Source organism: Drosophila teissieri, chromosome X (genome assembly GCF_016746235.2).
Source record: "Drosophila teissieri strain GT53w chromosome X, Prin_Dtei_1.1, whole genome shotgun sequence".
NCBI lineage: Eukaryota > Metazoa > Arthropoda > Insecta > Diptera > Drosophilidae > Drosophila > Drosophila teissieri.
This window is the reverse complement of record NC_053034.1, coordinates 17657931-17679484: the sequence shown is the minus strand read 5'-3', so window position 1 is coordinate 17679484 and position 21554 is coordinate 17657931. Positions and strand designations below refer to the sequence as shown.

Below are 21554 nucleotides of genomic sequence, written 5' to 3'. Positions count from 1 at the left end.
GTTTACATGCGTTAGTGCGTTTTGAGCATTGGCGTAAAAGCTTATTCGAGCTTCTGCCAACGGTCACACTTCACAGTCGGTCACACTATTGTTGGGCAGCACGTCTGGGCACACTGCAACTTTGCGAATAGCTAAATCGCGAAACGCAAAAAATTATAATACTCCAATACAGCACAATTCGGACGTTAAGCGAACTACTAACGTATGGAAAATAAACACAAAGAGCATAACATAAGAACAAACAACAGGGAGACGTTAAAATATTGATCAAAATAAGTTCTCTGTTCTTGTTGTGCCTCTGTGTGTTTGTGTCTGTGCGCTCGTGTATCTGTGTGCGTGTTTCTTGCGTGTCGGTGTGCAGTGACTGTGCTTTGGTGTGCGTGTGCGTATAGCTATCCCTCTCTGGCGCGCACACAAGATATATACACACAGAAATTTGAAAGAGCGGTGCCCACCACACGCCCCCCCCGTTCCAGACAACCACCACCACCAACACCCCCTCCCGTCGGCGCTGCTCGGCTGGATGTGTGCGCCCGGTTCCGGTGCCTTTTGGTTACCGTTCCCGTGCATCTGGACCTGGAAGCAGAGTGTGCGTGCGAGCGAGAGGGCACGTTAGAATTTTAGAGAGCAGGCGAAAGGAGCAAGAGCAGGACAACAGGGGAGCTCGAGTTGCCGGTACCGTTACAGGTAATATTTATATGTGCGAGACACTCAGCGGGAGTGTATGCGTGTGTGTGTGTGCGGTGGGGGGGTGGAGATACGGATACAGATACATGGATACATTCCAAAGCGGCTGTATGTGCACTTTTCGATGTTTCCACAATGCACATTTTATTATTTATTTATTTTTGCGTCTAACTCGAACCCCCTTCGCCTGCGACGCTCGTGGTTTTTTGTTATTTTCGGTAATTTATTGCCCCGCCTTCGATAAGATGGAAAATTCCAAACTGCCCACAGATTAGGCGTGTGTACATACACATAAATATACATACATTCTGGTTCTGTTTCTGTTTCGGTTTTCTGTGGCTGCTGTAACTCGAGTGAAGAAAAAAAGCGTCTGCAAACGCAGACATTTGACCTTGTTGGGGACAATAACAACAAGAATAGGAATAAGAACGGTAGTGAGAATAGCAAGAAAAGCAGCAACCCACGCAAACGATTGCATTTGTGATTGGCGATTTGGAAGTGGAAAGTCTGAACTGAAATTTTCTAATGAAATCTGAATGTGAATCTACGGCAAAAGTTAATAGATTACCCATATACACACGCTCGGGCAATTATCACAATAACATCGTCATCAGGGTCGAGCTTTTATCAGATCCAGCCGCTCACGCACACACATGCAAGCCAATTATCAGGTTTTAATTGCCAAATCACGCACAACTAAACCCATTCCACTATTCCAGATCAGAAGTGCACAAGTGAAGCAGCAGCAGCAACAGTAGCAGCAGCAGCAGCAGCAGTAGCAGCAGGAGAACTGTTCCAGTCCCAGTTCCCATTCCCGTTCCAGTATTCCAGGCAAGGTGATCGAACTAAAAGTAAAACACTCGACAAACGCCACCAGTGAGAGCAGTATTCAAAAGTCAACGCAGAGGAGGAGGAGGAGTAGGAGCTAGTGGACGCGGAGGACACCCGGAAAGCCCAGGAGAACTCCCCCCTGAGACCCTGAGATGTTGCCATTCACCCCGCAGGTGGTCAAGCGTTTGTTAGCACTCAAAAAGGGCAACGAGGACAACAGCGTCGAGGGCAAGTGGTCGGAGAAGGCCGTCAAGAATCTGGTCAAGAAGATCAAAAAGAATTCGCAGCTGGAGGAGCTAGAGCGCGCGATCTCGACACAGAACTGCCAAACAAGGTGCGTGACGGTGCCGCGCAGCAAGCCAGCTCCCGCCGGCGAGCATCTGCGCAAGGGTCTGCCGCACGTCATCTACTGTCGCCTGTGGCGCTGGCCGGATCTTCAGTCGCAGAATGAACTGAAGCCCCTCGATCATTGCGAGTACGCGTTCCATTTGCGCAAGGAAGAGATCTGCATAAATCCGTACCACTACAAGAAGATTGAACTGTCCATCCTGGTGCCCAAATCGCTGCCGACGCCGCCCGACTCCATTGTGGATTATCCGCTGGACAACCATACGCACCAGATACCCAACAACACCGACTACAATGCGGCGATAATTCGCAGCGCCTCGTTGAGTCCGCCGCAGTATATGGAATTGGGCGGTGCCGGTCCCGTTTCCGTATCATCGTCCGCCAGTTCGACGCCCGCAACTGCCGCCGGTGGTGGTGGTGGTCCCTCCTCCTCCTCGTCGTCGTCCTCATCCGCCGCCTCCGCCTATCAACAGCAACAGCAGCAGCTGTCCTTTGGCCAAAACATGGACTCTCAATCGAGTGTGCTCAGTGTGGGCAGCAGCATTCCCAACACCGGTACCCCGCCGCCCGGCTATATGAGCGAGGATGGTGACCCCATCGATCCCAACGACAACATGAACATGTCGCGTCTAACGCCGCCCGCCGATGCAGCGCCGGTGATGTACCATGAGCCGGCCTTCTGGTGTTCCATCTCCTACTATGAGCTAAATACGCGTGTCGGCGAGACGTTCCATGCCTCGCAACCCTCGATTACGGTGGATGGCTTTACCGATCCCTCCAATTCGGAGCGCTTCTGCCTCGGACTGCTGTCCAATGTGAATCGCAACGAGGTCGTGGAGCAGACACGTCGCCACATCGGCAAGGGCGTACGGCTGTACTACATTGGCGGAGAGGTATTCGCAGAATGCCTGAGCGACTCGTCCATCTTCGTACAGAGCCCGAATTGTAATCAGCGTTATGGCTGGCATCCGGCCACCGTATGCAAGATACCGCCCGGTTGCAATCTAAAGATCTTCAACAACCAGGAGTTCGCCGCCCTGCTGTCGCAGTCCGTGTCGCAGGGATTCGAGGCGGTCTACCAATTGACACGCATGTGCACCATCCGCATGTCATTCGTCAAGGGCTGGGGCGCCGAATATCGCCGCCAGACGGTGACCTCAACGCCCTGCTGGATCGAACTCCATCTGAACGGGCCGCTCCAGTGGCTGGATCGCGTGCTCACGCAGATGGGTTCGCCTCGGCTGCCGTGCAGCTCCATGTCGTAAGCGCACGGCCGGTTCCGGTTTTCAATCTTCCCCCCTCCCCATTTTTCCGCACAGAAAGCGCTGGAGTTTAAGGCCCATTTTGGGATGAAAGAAGAACCCCAGGACTCCCATAACGGCCCTGACAAGTAACACTGACGAAGATAGGATACTATCCTCAAGAATTTGCGGTAGTCAATATCGTTTATTATCGTCTTTTAATCACCTTTCGCAAGAAATCGCGAAGGTAATTAAAATTGTAGATTAACGTCCGCAAAATCTGGATGCAATTGGTATGCAATCGATGTGCTTTTTGTTCGGTTTTCATTTAAATTCGCTGAGCAGCTAGGCAGTGAATGTTGTAATACCCTCTGCCAGGGTACAAAAAAAGCACTTGTTTTCACTAGCTCTAGAAAACGTAAATTTAAACCCAACCAGTACAAATTAAAATCGAGAGAAAGCTGGGCACAACAATAATGATATCCTTGATGTACCAAGAACTTCCTCAAAAGGCTTGCAAAAACCAAAAATACTATATATACATCTCTGTTAATGTTGAATGTTGGCCCGTTTCGTCAGTGTTACTGGTCAGCACCTTCGCGGGAGATCAAAATGAGAATCGGAATTGGTTTCAAAGAGAAAACCAAGAAAAATTCTGAGAGCACATATGAAATAAGTTCAGGCAAATTATATACGAGTACATAATTGAGTAATTGAAAACAAATGGTAGATGCAAACCAGATGCAGATATATCTATATACAAAGAGCACACACTTACATGTGGGATATATATCTTTACAAGCATATATGAGAGAGAACATGTATTTGGCGTTACAAGTTTAGGACTATATATTGTGTAGGTGGAAACGTGGAGAGTTACAGTTTTCGATAAGAAGCAACAATTTTTTTAAACATTTTACATACAAATAAAAAAAATAAAGCAAATGAGGAAATAACCGAAAATGGAACCGACCAGGAACACACAAAACCAAAAGATGCCCCCAATCTGTGTGAGTAAAGTTGGTAACGCTAGAAGCGAGAACGAAGCGAGTCAAAATTCTTTGAGAAAGAAGCAAAACAATTATATCGGTGATTTGGAACAAAAATGAATGAGAGTAAAACAGGAACTGGGATTTATCAAGCTTGAAGCTTACACACACAGACACACACTACCATACATTGCAAATGTACATAAGACCAAAATAATGAAATTATTCACGCAGGACCTCCACTTGATCGAGTATGGGATTATAGATATATCCGTTTTGATGATGGTTGTTAAACGATACGATTCAATTCGATCCGATTCGATTCGATAGTCGCTTAGTACGTGTGTGTTAAAAATTCGTCAACAAATTCGTCTTAAAACGCAGTCAGCTCTTGTTAGTCGTAATATCCGTAAAATGCGATCATATATCCTATATGTAAAGCACTTGCCCAACAAAATTTGTAATGCCGCAAGCCCAAGTCTGGCCCATACAATTGGTGCCATTTTGTTCAGAACTGCATTTATTGTGTACCAAATGAGAGATTCTTAATTCATTTACAGCCTCGGATTTGAACCGACAGATTTAATAGGGATTTAACCAACCAATATGCAATATGGTTTGCCGGTGCTGGCCGGATTTTGCTTGGCAAGTGCACGTTTTTCTTGGGTCTAGTTCTTAAGTCTATATATGTAACGAAATTCGCTAGCTTATATTAACATTTAAAGAGCCCAAATCCAGTTTAAGTTCGAGTTCAAATTGTTTTTACGTCAATATTTGCTGATTCTTTTTTACAATTTTTTTTTGTTTTTTTGGTCCTTCGCTTCGCTGTTACAACCAAAAATAACTGTACCGCCTGGCCAGTGTTGGGCAGTGTATGGTGCGTGGCGGCCAGTGTTGGTCAGCGCACTTGTCCGCTGGTTCCGGCGAAACTTTAATTTAAGTTTTGTCTATTGTGTTTGCCCCCTTTGTTGCTTTTAAGTTTCTCACGTGTGTAGTTTTGTGCTAAGACACTAAGTCCTGATTGGCAATCAATCGAATAAACGACCGCGAACGAGATTGTGTTTTGTTAATTGGCTCTAATCACTGTTTTTAATCAATTTAATCAATTGTTTTCGTATTTCCGGCTAAGACCGCAAATAATGTAATGTTATCATTAAGTTATGCCTAACGAAACAAAGCAATGCAGGCGAACATGCAGCAACAGTCAACAGTCCTCGGACACAACCACAGAGAAGCAGCAACCCCGTACCCGTATCCGTACCCGTACCGTAACTTTATAAAGTATAAATACAAATATATACATATATCTAATATGCAAGCATGCAGATAAAGACAAACAGAATCGTATATATAAATAAACACTTATATTGAATGGAAAGCGCTGCCCAAGCCCCTCTCTGTGGCGCAGCATTGGGTGGGGCGAGTCTCGGTTCTCGGGTTCCCCAGTTCTCGGGTCGCGGCTGGAATACCTTATACCTTATTCTAAAATTATCCAAGTGCTCTCGAGTTGTCAACCTTGTGCTCGTGCACCTTGAGGTGTTGTTTATGATTGGATTTGCGCAGAAATCGCGCTGGACAGAGTGGACAGGCGAAGGGACGCTGCTGGGTGTGGGCGATCTGGTGGTGTTTCAGCTCCGAGGCACTGAAGAATCTCTTGTCGCACTGCGGCTGTGTGCATGGGAAATCGCGCTGGTTGTAATGCCGCTTCAGGTGGATGCTCAGGTAGCACTGATCCGTCAGGATGCGGCTGCAGACCGGGCAGGTGAAGCTGAACGCGGACATCTCCCGTTGCTCCTGCTCGGCCAGCGGCTGGTCGGGATCCGGATCCGTTGGTGTCGCATGCCTGAGCTTGGTGTGGATGCGTCGCGCGTGGATGGAGTGAAAGGAGAGCTGACAGTCTGTGGCCAAGCACGGATATGGTTTCTCGCCCGTGTGCAATCGTCGATGGACAGTTAGGTAGTTGGCATACCGGAAACCCTTGCCGCAGATGTCGCATTTGTGTGGCCGCTCCGCTGTGTGGGTGACTGCATGGATGCGAAGCTTGTTCAGTTGCCGGAATCCCTTGCCGCACTCCTCGCACACATGCGGCTTCTCGTCCGTGTGGGTCATCTTGTGGATGCGCAGGTTGTACGCCTCCGAGAAGCACCTGCCGCACACGTCGCAGGTGTGCTCCTTTCCAGCCCTTCGGAGGCGTTTAGTGGCTGCTTTCCGCTTGGGCTTACATATCTGGTCTGGTTGCTTAAGTTCCGTGGTGTTGCGCTGCTGGAGAGCCTAGATGCAGATTGATCATGGATTATGTTTATTTTGCCATTAGGAACTCAACTTGAACTCACCCCATTTACGAGTTCCAATAGATCGAACTCCGAGTCCGGACTGAGCAGCTCCATCTCCATGGGCAATCTTTCTCCGGAGAGATCCTCCAGTTGGGCAAACAGTTGCAGGTCCTCGAGGCAAACGCCATAGTTGCCCAGATCGTCGTCCGAATAGGTGGCGTCTGTTATGTGGGATATTCCCATATCCCGATCTCTGGATCGCATGATGGTCCTCCGCTTCCGTCCGGACTGCTGATGTCTCGCCAACTGTCGATCAAGACTTCCGCTACCGCAGGAAAAAAAGAAGGCAGTGCCAACGGAGACCGAAACTAGCGGGCGATAAGATTACGCCGTGTTTAATTATGTAGTATATTATTACAGGTCGCAGTAGTTGTTGGCCATGAAATTCAACTAGACAAGCGGTTGCGCTTGTATTTTATTTTATCGAGTAATGGACGACATCCATAAAGTTTGCCCATAAATGAATGATTAGCCCGGTCTGCACTTTAAACGCTGGCGGTGCGCACTTTGAGCCAATTGCACGATCCCTCTGTGGTCTCCGCGACTGCCCTACATATAAATTATATTTTTGTCTACAGCTCAACTTTATCGGGTTGCCCTGATAAGACACTGTGCAACAAGTCCTAATCGTTTGCTTTCCAGCTGCGAAATGGTAGCTGTGGGAGAAAACGATCGAAGGTATTCCCCGTCGCAGAGATCATCTATCGCCAACTATGCACATACATAGTTCCCACGGACTCAAAGTTCGAAATGAACTGAAAAGCAAAGCAAAGCAAATCAAATCAAACATTTAAGATCGCCAGTTTGGGGGACAGTATGGCATGGACGGCACTGGCAATATGTTATAAAAGGGGTGGTGGAAGATTATGCACAAAGTATAAATAATATAACTGATTGATTGTGATTGTGATTGATTTGAGTACCTAATTCAAGGGAAAAATCCCCATCATACTGCCCATGGAAGTACACAAATGTAGTCAAAGTGCTTTTCAAGCTGGGCACTGTGGTAATAACCGTCATTAGAAAGCTGTTCATAGTTTAGAGCGGGACAACATAAGATATAGACGTAGTAATAAATTCTTTTCTTTTGTTTAATATACAAAACCACCAGGTTTTCTTGGTCGAAATACGCTTTTATTGCACGACTCTTAACTGAAACAACGCTTACGATGGCGCCCGAACAGGGACCCCACGTCTCTGAACTGTTTCCATGGCAATGTCAATGAGCGAGACTAGGCACAATAATAATTTATCATGTTTGGAGGGAATCAGACAATAATTGCTTGGGTTTAGATGGGCAATTGAGTAAATTTGCACCTAGACGGTGAACTTTTGTAGCAGATGGCGCAACTCTTCGTTCTGGCGACGCAAAAAGACGACTTCCGCATCGTACTGCACGCGCATCTTGAGTACCTCGACGTAGTGATTCAGTCCGTGCTCCAGTGTCTTCCACAGCTTGCACTTGGAGGCCGGGAAGCAGGCCGAGAACTGGCGCCAGAAATTACGAATCTCCGCATCCGTAATCTGAATGAGATTGACCGCATTGAGTACGCTGCCCGGTTCGTGTTCGTACATCTTTTTGTGCATCTTGGAGGTGAACAGATTCATGGCGTGCAGGCAGAGAGCCGGCTCCATGACCAGATAGTGATTGTGGCATCTCTTCGCCGCCTCCTCGCTCTTGGTTAGAAAGACTTCACCTGTGGATCTATGCTCCTTTTGATCCGGTTGGCCACCCGTCACGCCCTGCAGCCGATTGGGCTTTTGGTCCTTCATGAACACCTCGGCACACTTGCGTGGACTCAATCCCTGCGGTTGGCAGTTCGGACAGTAGGTGTACGGCATGAAAACCTTGGTCAGTTCCTTGACATCGCGCAGATGACGGATGCGTAGCGCTGCAAAGATATTGTCGATGCGAACCAGGCATTTGTCCTCCTCGGAATACGGCTCAAGAATCTTCAGCAGTCTCTCCTCGATGAGGAAACCGCCGCGATCGGACAGCTTACGAATGAGATTACGCATCAGGCGTAGCGATTCCGGCGGCAGCTCCTTGATATCTGGCTTGTAATTTACAGCCGACTTGGGCAGCACCCGGTTCTTGGGAACGCGCCCAATCCGCATGTCAAACTTCTCCAGAATGTTATTGCGCCTCTTCTTTGCCTTGTTGATATTTGGAATGGGCGGCACGGGACTGGACCACGGCATGGCCAGCTGCTGCTCGTGTATGATGCGATCGATGTGATAGACCCGATCTACCAGCAGGTTCAGCTCCTTGTAGTTGATCTCCCAGATGCGATCGAACTTCTCGCGATTGTTCAGCCTCGCCTGATGGGCCTTCGACTCCATATCGTTGATGTTGGCGTGCAGCTTGTAGATGTCGGAGGAGAGACGGGCTATGTTGCGCTTGCCCGTGTTGTAAAGATTCTTCAGGCCACGTCGGGTGCGGCCGATTGCCTCATGCAGGCGGGCCACCCGTCGCTTCTGCTGGTTGTTAATGATCACGTTCTCCTCGTTGCGCTTCTGGAGCACTTGATAGTTGTAGTCCAGCTTCTCGGAGTTCATCAGCACATTGTCACGTGTGCGACGCAACTCCAGCTCGAGCCTCTCGCACTCCTTCTCCAGCCGAATTCGGGTGCTCTTGGTCAGTTCCTCCTGGGACTCGTTTATCTGCTGTGTTTGGCGAGCATAAAACTGCTCACGTGCTCGCACCAAACTGGCCTTCTCGTCAAAGTTTGCATTCATCGCATCAAAGAAGGTGCGCCACTTCTCCACCGCACTGTCGGCAAAGATCTGCCGCTCCTCCTCGATGGTGTGCCGCAGCATTTGAATGTGCTCCTTGTAGGCCTCCTTTAGCGTCTCCACCTGGTGATCAACGCGCTCCACCAGGCAACATAGATCCTGCGCCTGTCGCTCGCGATCGAACTCGTACTTGGCATTCATGCGGTCCACCTCCGCTTGGCAGGCAGATATCATCTCATCCTTGCGGGCCATGATCTCGGCAATGCGTTTCTTTTGCTCTTCGATTTGGTCCCACAGTAGCATCGGCTCGTTGGTCTCCTCCAGCTCCGTCCAGCGCGCCTTAATGTTCTCGAAGCGGGCCATTGTCTCCACGCTTTCGCGTTGCAGCTTCAACTGCACTTGATTCTTCTGCGTCGCTTCAAAGAGTCGGCGATTAAGCTCCCTTCGTTCGTTGGCCACCCGGACATTGGTCACCAGCTCGTTACCGAAGCGCACCAGTTCGTTTAGTCGCTCGCTGGACACCTCCAGCTGTTGGTCGATGGGCGACTTCTGGGCCTGACAACGTTCGGCGACACCCTTTGGCGCCTCGCGGAACTGCTGACGCACCCGGTTGAGAATCGCCAGCCGGCGTTCGTCCAACTTCTTCACCGACTTGTCGCAGCGTTCGTTGAAGATCAGCCCATCGATGCGGTTATTGAAGGACTCCCAGCTGTCCACCGGTCCGAGATCGGGCTCGACCTCCTCCTCCTCCTCGACGCTGCCGTCGCTGACCAGCTCCTGGTGCTCCTCCAGCTCATCCTCGTTGTCGTCCATGGCTCAAAATATATGCCAGGTCGAGATTTGTATAAGAATCGATTTGTTGTGCGGGATTTCAGAAGGCAACTCTTCTCCAAATCAAGGGGGTTTGTTGTGTGACTGGAAAAGTTTGATCGAAGGATCCCGGGTTCCCTTGGTTTCGTGGCCATTGCCCATGGCGCCTGCTTTTCCGGTGAAAACAAAAATGTTGTCTTCTGTTTGCTTACTTCTGTTGTCAGTGATGCCCATCAGTGATGCCAAAACAGACAGCGTGAGGTTTTAGCAAATGTTCTTTTTTTGCGCTTATGAATAAATGGCTCATAACTGCTTTTGGCCGTGTTTCATAACAGCTATTTGGTCGTTAACAATTGTCAAAATAGCATTGAATAACTCTTATTAAATAAGAGAGTTAAAATCTATTTGGTTCTGTCTTGAATTAAGTTCATCCCCACCTGAAACAATCGTTATCGAAATCGAGCGATAGGTGCTGGAACTCTAGTTACTTCCCTCTCGCTTCCTCCTGCCCAAGATCTTGTGCTGACGTCACGCGGGCCATGCCAAATGCAAAATGAATGGAAAATTCCATTGTCAAAACCGCAATGACCTTAATGACCTCCCTTGCTGCAAATATAAGGCGGTATGCTTGACCCCTGAGTTGCAATCAACAGTCCGAATTTGATGCCCTTTGAAATACAGCCCTGCCGATTTGGCGACACTGGGTTGCATTCGACGAAAAATTTGGAACCGCATTCAAAAAAAGTCGAGGGAATTCTTTAGATGATAGTGTTTACTTTTGACCTATTTACAAAATCTTCGCGGTGATCGCGGCACTCAATTATCCTCAGTCTTCAAGGTGATTTCATATATCAGCTCGTCGTTGTAGTCCTGCCCATGGCCATGATGGTGGCTCTGCTGCTGCTGCTGGTGATGCTGTTGGACAGCGTTAAAGTATTGCTCCTCGGTGAGCAGCTCCTCCTCCTCCACATCCTCGTCGGCGTCCTCGCCCACCACGTTCTCCACCAGCAGGCGCTGGTTATCGTAATCCGACATTTGCACATATTGCGGCTCGCCCTCGGTCAAATAATGCCGATTGGACGACGAGCCCTGTTCCTCCGCCTGACCATCCTCCACTAGCAGGCCGTCGTCCTCGTCGTACTCCTCCTCCAGCAGGCCCATACCGTCCTCCTCGTCGTCCTGGCCGTCCATAATGCGACCCGAAATGGATCCCGAACCGGATCCACCTTGATTCTCATCACCACTCACAAAGCGACGAGTATTGCTACGGCACTGAATCGATCGCTTGTGGGCATCGAAATAGTTGATGTCGGTGAACTCCTCTTGGCACAAATGGCACACATACGTGCCCTGACTCAGATGCATCTCCTTACGATGACGGGCCATTTTGTGGGCATCGCGACACTGCATGCCACAGAACGGGCACTTAAGCATCCTTCGCTTGCCCATGTGGACATTCCGAATGTGCTCCTGCAGAGAGAAATTCTTGTAGTAGGCCTTCTGGCAGTACTGGCACTGGAATCGCCGCTTCTTCTCGTGCGTCGCTTCGCGATGGCGCTTCAGCTGGGTATTCTGGGCGAAGGTCTTGCCGCACATTTCGCAAATGTGCTCCTTCTCCAGATGCCGTCGCTGATTGTGCACGCGTAGATCCTGCTTGGTGGAGAAGTATAGAGTGCACAGTTCGCAGACGTATGGTCGGATGCCCATGTGGCGCCGCGCATGTCCGGCCAGGTATTTGCAGTCGCGATACGTCTCCGTGCAGTAGATGCAGGCATAGCGATTGGTGCCGGGCACCAGATGAGTCTTCTGGTGCTTGGACAGCTTCGTTTTGTGCATCACATCTGGACAAATGCCACACTCCACCGGCAGCTTTTCGTCCAGCATGTCACTGATCATGGAGAACTCCACAATGGGTGTGCTGTCTTCGTCAAAGTCCACAATGGTTGCTATCAGGTCGTCGAAAAGCAGGTAGCGTCGCGGTCCTTTGAACTCCTCCAGCATCTTTTCGCTAGGCTTCACATCCTTGACGCTGCCATCGTCGTCCGTATTTTGGCCGGCAAAGCTGCGTATGGCGATCTGGAGGGCAGATGAAGATCTCGCTTTGCTGGCGGGCTGGACAGCAGGCTTCGGCGGCTGTGGAGGCGAGGGTGGCAGGGAGGGTGACGACGGTGGATCCATATCCAGATCCTCTTCCTCCCTTTCGGAAGCGTGCGGGTGACTGTAGTTGAGTTCGTGCTCGTAGTCGCCATAGTCCAGCTCCTGTTCCTCCTCCACCAGCTCCCCCATTTCGCTGAGCTGCAGTTCCGTGACAACATACTGGGGCCCCTGTTCGTCCAGCGGCGATTCCTTCATCCGGGAGCCCACCAGAAGACCCTGCAGCTCCTCGTCCACCAGCAGCTCGCCCTCCACGCCGTCCTCGTTGACGATCAGAAACTCCTCATCGTATTCGTTGCCCAGATTGTCCAGAACCACGTAGGTGGCATCCTCGCTGGCGTCCATCAGGCGAACGGCTCCACCGTTGTCATCGTCTGAATAATCGCTATTGGCCGGCAGCACGAATTCGATTATCTCGGACATGTCCAGGCTCATCGCAAGGCGGTGGTTGTTGCTCATCCTGGTCACATCAACTGAATTAATTAATTATTTTGCATGAATTCGGCCGAAAAAAAAACGTACAAAACTGCAGTGTGACCAGTCGCCGTTTGCTGGCCCACACCAACTATCGAATACCAAGTTTCGATGGGATGTCAAATAAAATACTCGCTTTCTTGAAATGATTACATCGGGGTTTAAAAAAAACATTAAAAATTCTAAGTAACAAACCAGAGAAATCGCTATAGTAGAGTTCCCTGACTATTGGATAACCGGTATCCAAGCAAACACCTAACATTCTTTTTGGCCAATTCATAGAAATTGACAACAAAATATAATAAAAAAAAATTAAAACAATACTAATAAAAAATGAAAGATTTACTTGCGCTTTACTATGCTTTTGAAGTCTGCATGCTTAGTCTCAACATTTTATATAAGCATATATATACTTTATATGGTCGGAAACGCTTGCTTCTGCCTGTTACATACTTTTTAACAAATCTATTATACCCTTTTACTCTACGAGTAACGGGTATGAAAATATACCGCAAATTATCGATGTCTGAGAGCTATCGATAACGCGCAATTTGAATGGCCTGCTGCGCGCCAAAAAATCGCTGCGCATGCGTGAAGTCGGCTAACGTCTTTGGCCGCTTCTTGGCCCCTTGCCTCGTTGTTGTTGCCGCACTGCTTTGCGGTCTGCGCTCGCGACTAACTTGGCTAGCTGGGCTAACTTGGCTAACTTCTGGATTCGGAATTGGCCCGGTGCATTGCATCTGCACACTCGGTGGCGCGCGCTCGTCTTCTTGAGGCTTCTTCAACCCAAACGGGCGTGTTTCGCGAGCTTTTCTTCTTGTAATAGTTCAATAATAGTTATTTCTTTTTTTTTTGCACGGTGTTCACTGCTTCTGTGTGTTGAGAGCGTGCGAAGTGCGCGCATGCGTAGTGGCTGATAATTAACCAATTTGAAAATTGCGGTTCTTCTGCTTTTTTCGCAATTCAAATTGACCGCATAATTGCGCAAGAAATTCGATTTTTTTTGCTGTTTATGATATAAGTGTCATTAAAAACAAGAACATTAACAAGAGGTTTTGAAGCAAATCAAAAGTAGCTCTGTCAATATTAAAGGAATAAGGAAAGGATGTAAAATTCTTTCTGAAAGGTAAGCGAATTGTTAGTAAATAAAGCTGTGAACAAAAAAAAGAAAAGAACTAAAGAACTATTTCTGTGCAACTAAAAATAAGGACCAACTGAAAGGATCCCATTATATTATACACTACAAAATATTTTATTCATATTATTTAAGCACACATGTAATATATATGTTATTATACACATATCACTTAAGGATCTCAATGTAGAAGCTTAGGGACTTAGGGACATAAGCTCATTAATTTCACACTAATAACCACAAACGAGTGGCGCGCAGAGTGAAGGGCAGTGGCAATCGATTTAAGTTTGTGCAGAGCCGAGGTTTTATTGTTAATTGGGCTGATTACAATGCCCGAAAGAGTTAATAAGAGTTGGGAATCACAAATACAAATAGAGAGCAGCACAATGAGCGAATAACCAACGAGCAGCTGGCAGTAACATCAAAAAATAGGATTACGCAAAGTTGCAAACGCATTATGTTGATGTTGATTTAAGCTTCGGTGTTTGCCTTTATCGCATCTATTTATTTATTTATTTGTTCGCCGTGCTGCAACATCTTCAGCCCAATAGCTCCATAGCTCCACAGCTTTATAGACTCACTCCAATCAACAAATATGGGACAAACTTGACCCGCTTTCGGCGTGGAATTGGCATCGTATTGGATCGCATCGCATCGCATGGCATGGCATCGAAAATGGGCAGGGAAGGGCCCCCAAATTGGCCACTCGTTTATTTGGCCATTAAAACTTACATAAAGTGACAGCGAGATGCCCCTTTCCCTTTTCCATTTGCCGTAGAATTGATTGCAATCATCAAGGCACCTGTTATATGAAAGATGGGATAGGCATATGCATATACATTCTTCAAAGTTCAGATAACTAAAATAATAATATAAACATACAAATTCTTGTACTTATTCGATTAGATATTTAACTGAGTTATCTGAGTAGATCAAGACCTCGCACACTTTTCCCACTTCAGTTGGCCCATTTGGGAGCACGAAGGCCCAGAAACAATTAGACTATGCCCCCTAAATACTTGACCCAAAATCGTCGCTATGCAACTAATGCATTTCCATTTCGCAGACAAGAATCTCGAACTTGGACTGGGAGTAGGCCAATTAAGAGTTAGCCACGCGGCCGCACGAACAGGTGTCGTCGCTTCCAGCCGCAGCAGCAGCAGCAACAGCAACAGCAGCAACATCTAGTGACAGCAGCAACATCCAAAGACAGCAGCAACAAGTGGCATCATTATCATTTGCGGTTTTGATCATCGGCGGGGCGGTTTGCGCCGTTGCCTCTGGTAGAAAACGGGAAATCGGAAACATGTTCTCCTCCAGCGCCTCGGCCGCTTCCACATCCTTCAATCTCGGCCAGCTGCTGCCTTTGGCCGTCGCCATCGGAGTGTTGCATCTGCCGCAGTTGCAGTGTCATGCTGGCTGGGCAACCAGAACGCCAGAGAATTCCATTAACGAGACGACCACCACCACCACCAGCACCACCAATGGCATGCAAATCCAGACGATGCAGGTGAACTGCAGCCGGGAGCTGCTCGAGATGCACCTGGAGCTGAGCCGGCCCTTTCGAGGGCTGCTCTACGCCAAGGACTTTCCGCTGGAGTGCCGCGCACGGGGCAAGGACTCCACGCGTCTGCACCTGCGCATCCCCACATCCGGATGCGGAGTGCGGGCGGAGCCACTGGAGGACGGCAGTCTGGAGTACACGGTGCGCGTGATGCTGCAGAAGGAGCAGAAGCTGCGCCAGAGCACCGACATCCTCAGCTCGGTGCGGTGCCAGCTGCCGCCCAATGCCATGGGCATGCCGCTTCCGGTGTTGCGACGGGAGAAGGGACACGATAGGTGAGTTGGCTATTCTTCTGATGCTTGAATCAAGTTATTCCTACGGGCACCTACCAATTGGCGTATTATACTTATACATACTTCTTGGTGACATCTCCAGAAATGCCAGGATGCGAGCCCTGGCCGCTGCTGCGCTTCCAGCACTCGCCGCAACATCCGCTCCACCGGCGAGCGGCACGCAGCAGCGACGCGAGACGCCGCGCGTGAGGATCTGGCTGGAGTTGGGCGGTCCCAATGGCACCGGGTCCGTGGAGGTGGGCGTGGCCACCACGCTGACGGTGAGGGCTGTGGTGCCGGGCAACATCGGAGTGCGGGTGGTGGACTGTGCGGCGCTCGATGGACTGGGCGAGTCCACGCAGCAATTACTCGACGCCCGCGGCTGTCCCATCGACGAGCAGGTGAGTGAATCTATCAGTTTTAGCTACATACATATATTTATGATATATACGATATATACGACATATACGCGTATATCTGGTGAGTCGCTCATTTGCGTAACAGGTGCCGGCGGCACGACATTCTACGCCAGACCGTTAGAAGCCCAGCTTGGATGCGACGAGACGAACGGAAAGTCATTAATTAGCCACGATCTCGATGCTGTGGGGCGATCGGCGATTGATCGCATTTAACTTTCATTTTTATAGACTACCTCTAGAGGGTATCACTGGGTATGCGGGCGGCTTTCTGGCCAACTGATGGGGAAAACAAGATAGGGAAACAACGCAATCTATTAACAAAGTTCCTTGAAGTTCAGCTCCTGCATGATATTCAAGATACCCACTGTTTTTACAACTTATTAACCAAAAAATGATATTAACTTCATGTTTGTCACATCAACTTGACATACCTTGTAAATTTCTTGTATGTGCTGCGTTTTAGAAAAGTTGTGAGTGCATTTTAAACACGACGAAAATGTAAAACAAAAGCCATTTGATCGGCGATTCTGCGCTTGATTGCTAAGAAAGGGAAATCGAAATATATGGAATGGAAATAGATGGCATACCAAAAATCCAATTGATTGGATGCCTGCCTCGAAGTTTTCCCGCCAAACGAAAGAAAACATGCTCAAAAGTAAGCCTGGCTCATTAAGTGTAACAGTTATTACAGCACCGACATTAAAATGTGAGGCAAACGGCAGCAAAACCGAAACTGTTAGCCATAATTACGCGATCATCGTTAGAACAGTTTTGGTTGCCCAGCCAACCAGGCCCAAACAACTCAACTCAACTTGGCTCAAACCATTAGACAAAGTGGGAAAGAAGCGAAGAACAAGCAAGGTATTCTAGGTGTTCCCTGGGTTCCCCAGCTCTCCAGTTCTTCAGTTCTTCTTGAGTAAATTAGGAGGTCACAACAATTAGCCAACAGTGAAATACATAGAAATATTTATCGTTTAGCATTTTGACGTGCCCCTGTTGCGGTTGCCACATCTTCGTCTCCACGGCACCCACCCCACCATTAAGCCGCTGCACAGTGGGCTACGCAAATTTGTGTGCTTGCTAAGCACAAAGCACTTGCTATATTAGATTATCTTGATATTCCTTAGAGCTACGATACACATATCTGTGCAGCTTTTCTTCGATGAAAATTAAAGAGAATAAAGGGAATTAACAAATTTAAGCAAAGTGATACTGGGCAGTGTGGGTTTATTTGCTTGCTAAGCACAAAGCACTTGTTATATTCGATTATCATAATTCCTTAAAGCTGAGATACACATATCTTTGCAGCTTTTCTTCTATGGAACTTAAAGGGAATAAGGCAATGAAAAAATGTAAGCAGAGTGATACTGGGCAGTGTTTGTTCCAATTTGAACTTGCTTGCTTGCTAAGCACAAAGCACTTGCTATGTTATACATATTTTCCTGATAATGTTCCTTAGAGCTATGATTTGTGCTGCGATTGGCTCCACTGTGCGACGGTGGGCAATGCCATTGCCAGGCATTTGCATTTTGGTCGCCGGCCGTCGCAGCTTTGTGCACATGTCATTCATTCACGAACGGGCGGCCTTAAATGGGTCAAACAAATCTCCGGCTGACGCTTCGCTACTTCTTGATGTTGTTGGTGGTCAGGGCAGCGCTAGAAAAATCACACGGCTTAATTTCTGTTTTATTTTTTTTGCCTTTTTTAACGGAACGGGCTAGAAGATACACATACATATATATTTATGTATGTACATATACCCAACCACACAGAGAAAACCATTTGCATTTTATGTTTGTTTTATTGTTCAGCTCTTGGCGGCCGTCTTCCGTTTTAGCACATTTCATTTTCTTTCGCGCTGCTTTATTGTTTTATTTTTCTGTGCCTTTTTTCTATTTTTTTGCTGTTGTTGTATTTGTTGCTGTTGTTGTTTTTCTACTCTTTACTTCTCCATCAAGTCGCTCCAGTGCGATTGCAAATTTATGCGCGCACCCATCACAGGTTGATTTGTTTGGTTTAGAAACACTTCTGGGTCAGAGCGTGGAGGAAAAGTGAAATAAAAACCGCGTCTTTTGTCTGCAAACGGCGATGACGCTCAATGATGGTGACCCACTTTTTGCCATGGAATCTCTGGCACATGACCCACTGTGCAGGCGGAGTACCGTTAAAAGCGAGAACCCTGCCCTACAGTTATCGATCCTCCTCAAGGCTATCTATCTATCCAATAATCCCACTCAATAATCTTATCCATTGGTCCTTTATAGTTAGTAACGACTTTAGCCCACTAACTTTTTAGCGACTAATGGCAGTGTGTTGCCAAAATGCAGCTATCGATAGCGTCGAATCCTGTCGATTATTTCGATTACTCCACTTTAGTGATGGCAATCAACACACGTTATCCTCATCTTTCACTGAGGAAGCACTTCGCTGTGACATTTGCATTCGTACCATCTTTCTGCACGTGAACTCATTTGAACTTCCGCAACAATTTGCTTTTTCTCGTTATTGTCTCGGGTTTCGCGTTCACATCCACCCGCAAAATCCACATTGGGAAACACGTGCTTGGGCGTGTAAATTGAAACTCTGCTGCGCCGTCCAAACTTGATGCCCACATACCCTCTCAGCACATATTCCAACTTGGAATTCCATCTTAACTCATTCTAAGCTACAGGGACTTCCAGCATCCGTAGTAATATATCTATATACTACATACTCTATTGTTTGTATCATAGCAGTAAGGGTGTAGCACATTCGTGTTTCCTGCTGTAGCCCTTTTGTTTTAGTTGCCGCCAACAATGGTGAGATGTAAATCGCAGCGTCTTGTAATTCCATACATCTGTTTCCAGCGATCGCACATGCATCATACCACGTACCTCTGTACACATAGCATCCATATCCACCATGTGCACCATATACGAGTACATGTGCACCACTTGCAACTCGGGCGCTGTTGTCATTGAACTTGGCCACATGACGCTGTCTTAGCCACCTTTTGCTGGGCTTTCTTGGCGGGGTTACTATAGACAAACATACATATGTACATAGCACTGTGGTAGCATATTACTTATACGTAACGGATGTGACCGAAATGCCGGCGTGTGAGCCAGTGTTTTGTCAACCCGAATTATTGTATAACCGGCGATAAAAGAGGCCCATGAAAAGCACTCACAACTGGTTGGTTGGTGTCTTCCGATGATTTGGGTTCGGGGTCAGGTTCAGGTTCAGGGACAGTGACCACGACGGGTGGCAGGTTCACATTCCCAGATTGTCCCGCATGTGTGACATAATAAGTGCTGGTTCTAAAAGCTCTCAGTTTACTGGAGTTCTTGAAAATGTGATTAGGCCTATGTACATTATGGCTACTTAAATGCTTTAAACTAGTTATAATACCAAAATGCATGATAAATTAGGCAGGCAAACGAAACTGAAAACCCCAGCAGTGCTGGCCAATTGAAAACAAGCTTGTTTACCATGCATCGCCTATGAATTTGCCACTAATTTTCCTTTCCGCCGTTGGCCAGGTAATGCCCGCTCTGCACACCCAGCACCGACCGGCGGAGGAGGGATGGTCCAAGCAGCACGAGGAAGACCTGGTCGAGCGGACGTTCGCGGCCACGTTTCCCGCCTTCAAGTTCCCGGACCGCGAACGCCTCCACGTCAGCTGTGGCGTGCAGCTCTGCAAGGGGAAGTGTCCGACTGTGAGTACCCCAAATACTGGACTACTGGTGCTAGTGGTGCTACACACCACTCTGTAGGTGCACTGCAAAAAATGCAGTGGGTAATACGCAAGGCAGAAGTGCTGGCAGGCTTCAAATTCAATTATTCTTGTTTGTCATTTGTTTCTATAAAGTGCAACTACACATGTACTTTTTTAAATACTTTAGCCTAAACTTATGTTTTATAAGCTTATCTTACTAAACAAATCCTAAATTACTATCAAGTGTTTAAGTTGAGTTAGCCTTGACTAGCTGCACAACTTGCCATGTGAGCTGGGCGTCTTTTCTCGCTGTGTACCGACAAAATGCACCGCTCGCATGCATCTCAATTAATTGCAACGAAAACGAAAGTGTTGCCACCGCCAGCGCCGCTTCTGCTTCTGCTGTTTTCTTGTTGGTTGATGTTTCTGCTGTTTGTGCTGCCCAACGTAGCGTGTTGTTGCGTCTGCTAATTAATGTGGTTATTGCACCGAAATGCAGCCAAGTGGAGCCACATACCCACTTAGCCACCAGTGCACCAGCCGATGCACTGGCTCCACAGTTTACACCACTGATGCGTTGTCTCCATTCGGCAGATAAGCACAATGAAGCTAGGAAACTAGCAAAACTGCAGGATCCAGCAAGAGTTATCAAAACGATTAAATGCTTAATTACCAAGTTACATTGCAATCAATATGCGTTCCCTTGCGATTCCAGCTAAATTGTCGCCTGAAGACGCCTCCGCCGGCGCTGAGCGCCGAGCAGCACCTGGCCCGCATCGAGGTGTTCAATTCGCTGGCCGTGACAGCGCCCCAAATCGAGGTGGACCGCCTGCGCTACGATAGGCGCCACAACATGAGCGGTAAGTGGGCGGGATCCAACGAGGCACTGCCTCGGGGAGTGGGATCGGGAGTGGAGTGCGTGCCAGTCACGGATGCCGCACCACCCAAACATTTCAATTTCCTTCTCTAATTACGTGCAAACACTGGCGCGCTTCAAATTAAACTTTCCTTGTTGAGGTTTTCGCTTTCATTGAATAATTATACAAGCCTTTCGATTAAAGCTTGATATTAGTCTTTAAATAATAGACTTGACTAAACTGAGTTCGTATTTCAGGAGAGGATTATGCACCGCATGTGAGGGCCCAATCGATGCCCGGCGAGGGAACGCTCTGTCTGTCCATCTCCAAGCTGGCCATCTCGTTTTGCGTTTTGGGCCTCATCTTCCTGGTGGCCGTGGTGGTGGCCATCTTCTCGCTGATACGATCGCGTCGTCGGGAGCGACGTCACGGAACTGGATTGGGTCTGGGATTGGGACTGGGCATCGCCGGGACGAGCACCTCGAACAGTAGCAGCCGATTGCATCGGGATCGGGCCGAGATCTGCACCTCGATGTTCTCATCCAGCAGCGAATCGGCGCAATCGCAGCCGCGTTTCGGGGCCAAGTTCCTGATGCCCTACTATCCGAATACCCTGCCCTACGGCCGTGTCTACTAATTGCTTACGTATACTTACATATGTAGCAGAGTTATTTAGTGGAGCGGGGGCTTCCCAGAGACTGACGGAATCGTCTAACGAGTGGTACACCAAAATAAGGTCTAACTTTAGCAATATTATTTTTATCCGTAGTTCCGTAACTTTCGGTTGGTCGAAAGGATCTTGAAAGCGTTTTGCTAGCGGTTTGGGGGCCAAAATGTGTTTTGATGTCCTTTCGCTGTAGCTGTATGTAATATCTACATAGATCTAAAAATAAAACCCTAACATAGCTGCATCTAAATCAAACTCAAACTCCTTGCAAGGTGTGTTGATATTTTGCGTTTAACTTTTTTATTTCCGAAAGAAGTTTTTATTGGGAATAAACGTACTT

At 48.0% G+C, this 21554-nt stretch overlaps 5 protein-coding genes across 6 annotated transcripts; 2 read left to right on the top strand and 3 right to left on the bottom strand.

Annotated features, from left to right (window-relative positions):
• Nucleotides 1-81: 81 nt before the first annotated feature.
• LOC122623591 (mothers against decapentaplegic homolog 3) lies at nt 82-5176 on the top strand. The gene is made up of 2 exons (XM_043802831.1): nt 82-687; nt 1407-5176. Exon 2 carries the CDS (start codon nt 1671-1673, stop codon nt 3129-3131), a length of 1461 nt encoding a protein of 486 aa, XP_043658766.1. The 5' UTR covers nt 82-687; nt 1407-1670; the 3' UTR covers nt 3132-5176.
• Nucleotides 5177-5578: 402 nt separating this feature from the next.
• LOC122623592 (gastrula zinc finger protein xLCGF3.1) lies at nt 5579-6682 on the bottom strand. Its single transcript, XM_043802832.1, has 2 exons — nt 6430-6682; nt 5579-6367 (listed from the first exon to the last, which is right to left on the bottom strand). Exons 1-2 carry the CDS (start codon nt 6631-6633, stop codon nt 5585-5587), a joined length of 987 nt encoding a protein of 328 aa, XP_043658767.1. The 5' UTR covers nt 6634-6682; the 3' UTR covers nt 5579-5584.
• An 859-nt stretch (nt 6683-7541) lies between these two features.
• Nucleotides 7542-10191, bottom strand: LOC122623605 (dynein regulatory complex protein 1 homolog). Its single transcript, XM_043802857.1, has one exon. The coding sequence runs from the start codon at nt 9976-9978 to the stop codon at nt 7747-7749; it is 2232 nt and encodes a 743-aa protein (XP_043658792.1). The 5' UTR covers nt 9979-10191; the 3' UTR covers nt 7542-7746.
• Nucleotides 10192-10729: 538 nt separating this feature from the next.
• LOC122623866 (zinc finger and SCAN domain-containing protein 21) lies at nt 10730-12682 on the bottom strand. Its single transcript, XM_043803235.1, has one exon. It carries the CDS (start codon nt 12586-12588, stop codon nt 10792-10794), a length of 1797 nt encoding a protein of 598 aa, XP_043659170.1. The 5' UTR covers nt 12589-12682; the 3' UTR covers nt 10730-10791.
• A 2362-nt stretch (nt 12683-15044) lies between these two features.
• LOC122624723 lies at nt 15045-21365 on the top strand. 2 transcript variants are annotated; one of them, XM_043804406.1, is made up of 5 exons: nt 15045-15577; nt 15678-15975; nt 19515-19691; nt 20406-20550; nt 20805-21365. In XM_043804406.1, exons 1-5 carry the CDS (start codon nt 15045-15047, stop codon nt 21182-21184), a joined length of 1533 nt encoding a protein of 510 aa, XP_043660341.1. In that variant the 3' UTR covers nt 21185-21365. The 2 variants fall into 2 exon arrangements, with proteins under 2 accessions (XP_043660341.1, XP_043660342.1); XM_043804407.1 differs by lacking the exon at nt 19515-19691.
• Nucleotides 21366-21554: the final 189 nt, after the last annotated feature.

Excerpts from the sequence above, each read along its gene's own strand:
- LOC122623591 (XM_043802831.1), top strand. The coding sequence starts at position 1,671 with ATGTTGCCATTCACCCCGCAGGTGGTCAAGCGTTTGTTAGCACTCAAA.
- LOC122623592 (XM_043802832.1), bottom strand. The coding sequence starts at position 6,633 with ATGCGATCCAGAGATCGGGATATGGGAATATCCCACATAACAGACGCC. Across the intron at positions 6,368-6,429 it reads TATTGGAACTCGTAAATGGG|GCTCTCCAGCAGCGCAACAC; the intron begins GTGAGTTCAAGT and ends ATCTGCATCTAG.
- LOC122623866 (XM_043803235.1), bottom strand. The coding sequence starts at position 12,588 with ATGAGCAACAACCACCGCCTTGCGATGAGCCTGGACATGTCCGAGATA.
- LOC122624723 (XM_043804406.1), top strand. The coding sequence starts at position 15,045 with ATGTTCTCCTCCAGCGCCTCGGCCGCTTCCACATCCTTCAATCTCGGC. Across the intron at positions 15,976-19,514 it reads GCTGTCCCATCGACGAGCAG|GTAATGCCCGCTCTGCACAC; the intron begins GTGAGTGAATCT and ends GCCGTTGGCCAG. Across the intron at positions 20,551-20,804 it reads TAGGCGCCACAACATGAGCG|GAGAGGATTATGCACCGCAT; the intron begins GTAAGTGGGCGG and ends TTCGTATTTCAG.
- LOC122623605 (XM_043802857.1), bottom strand. The coding sequence starts at position 9,978 with ATGGACGACAACGAGGATGAGCTGGAGGAGCACCAGGAGCTGGTCAGC.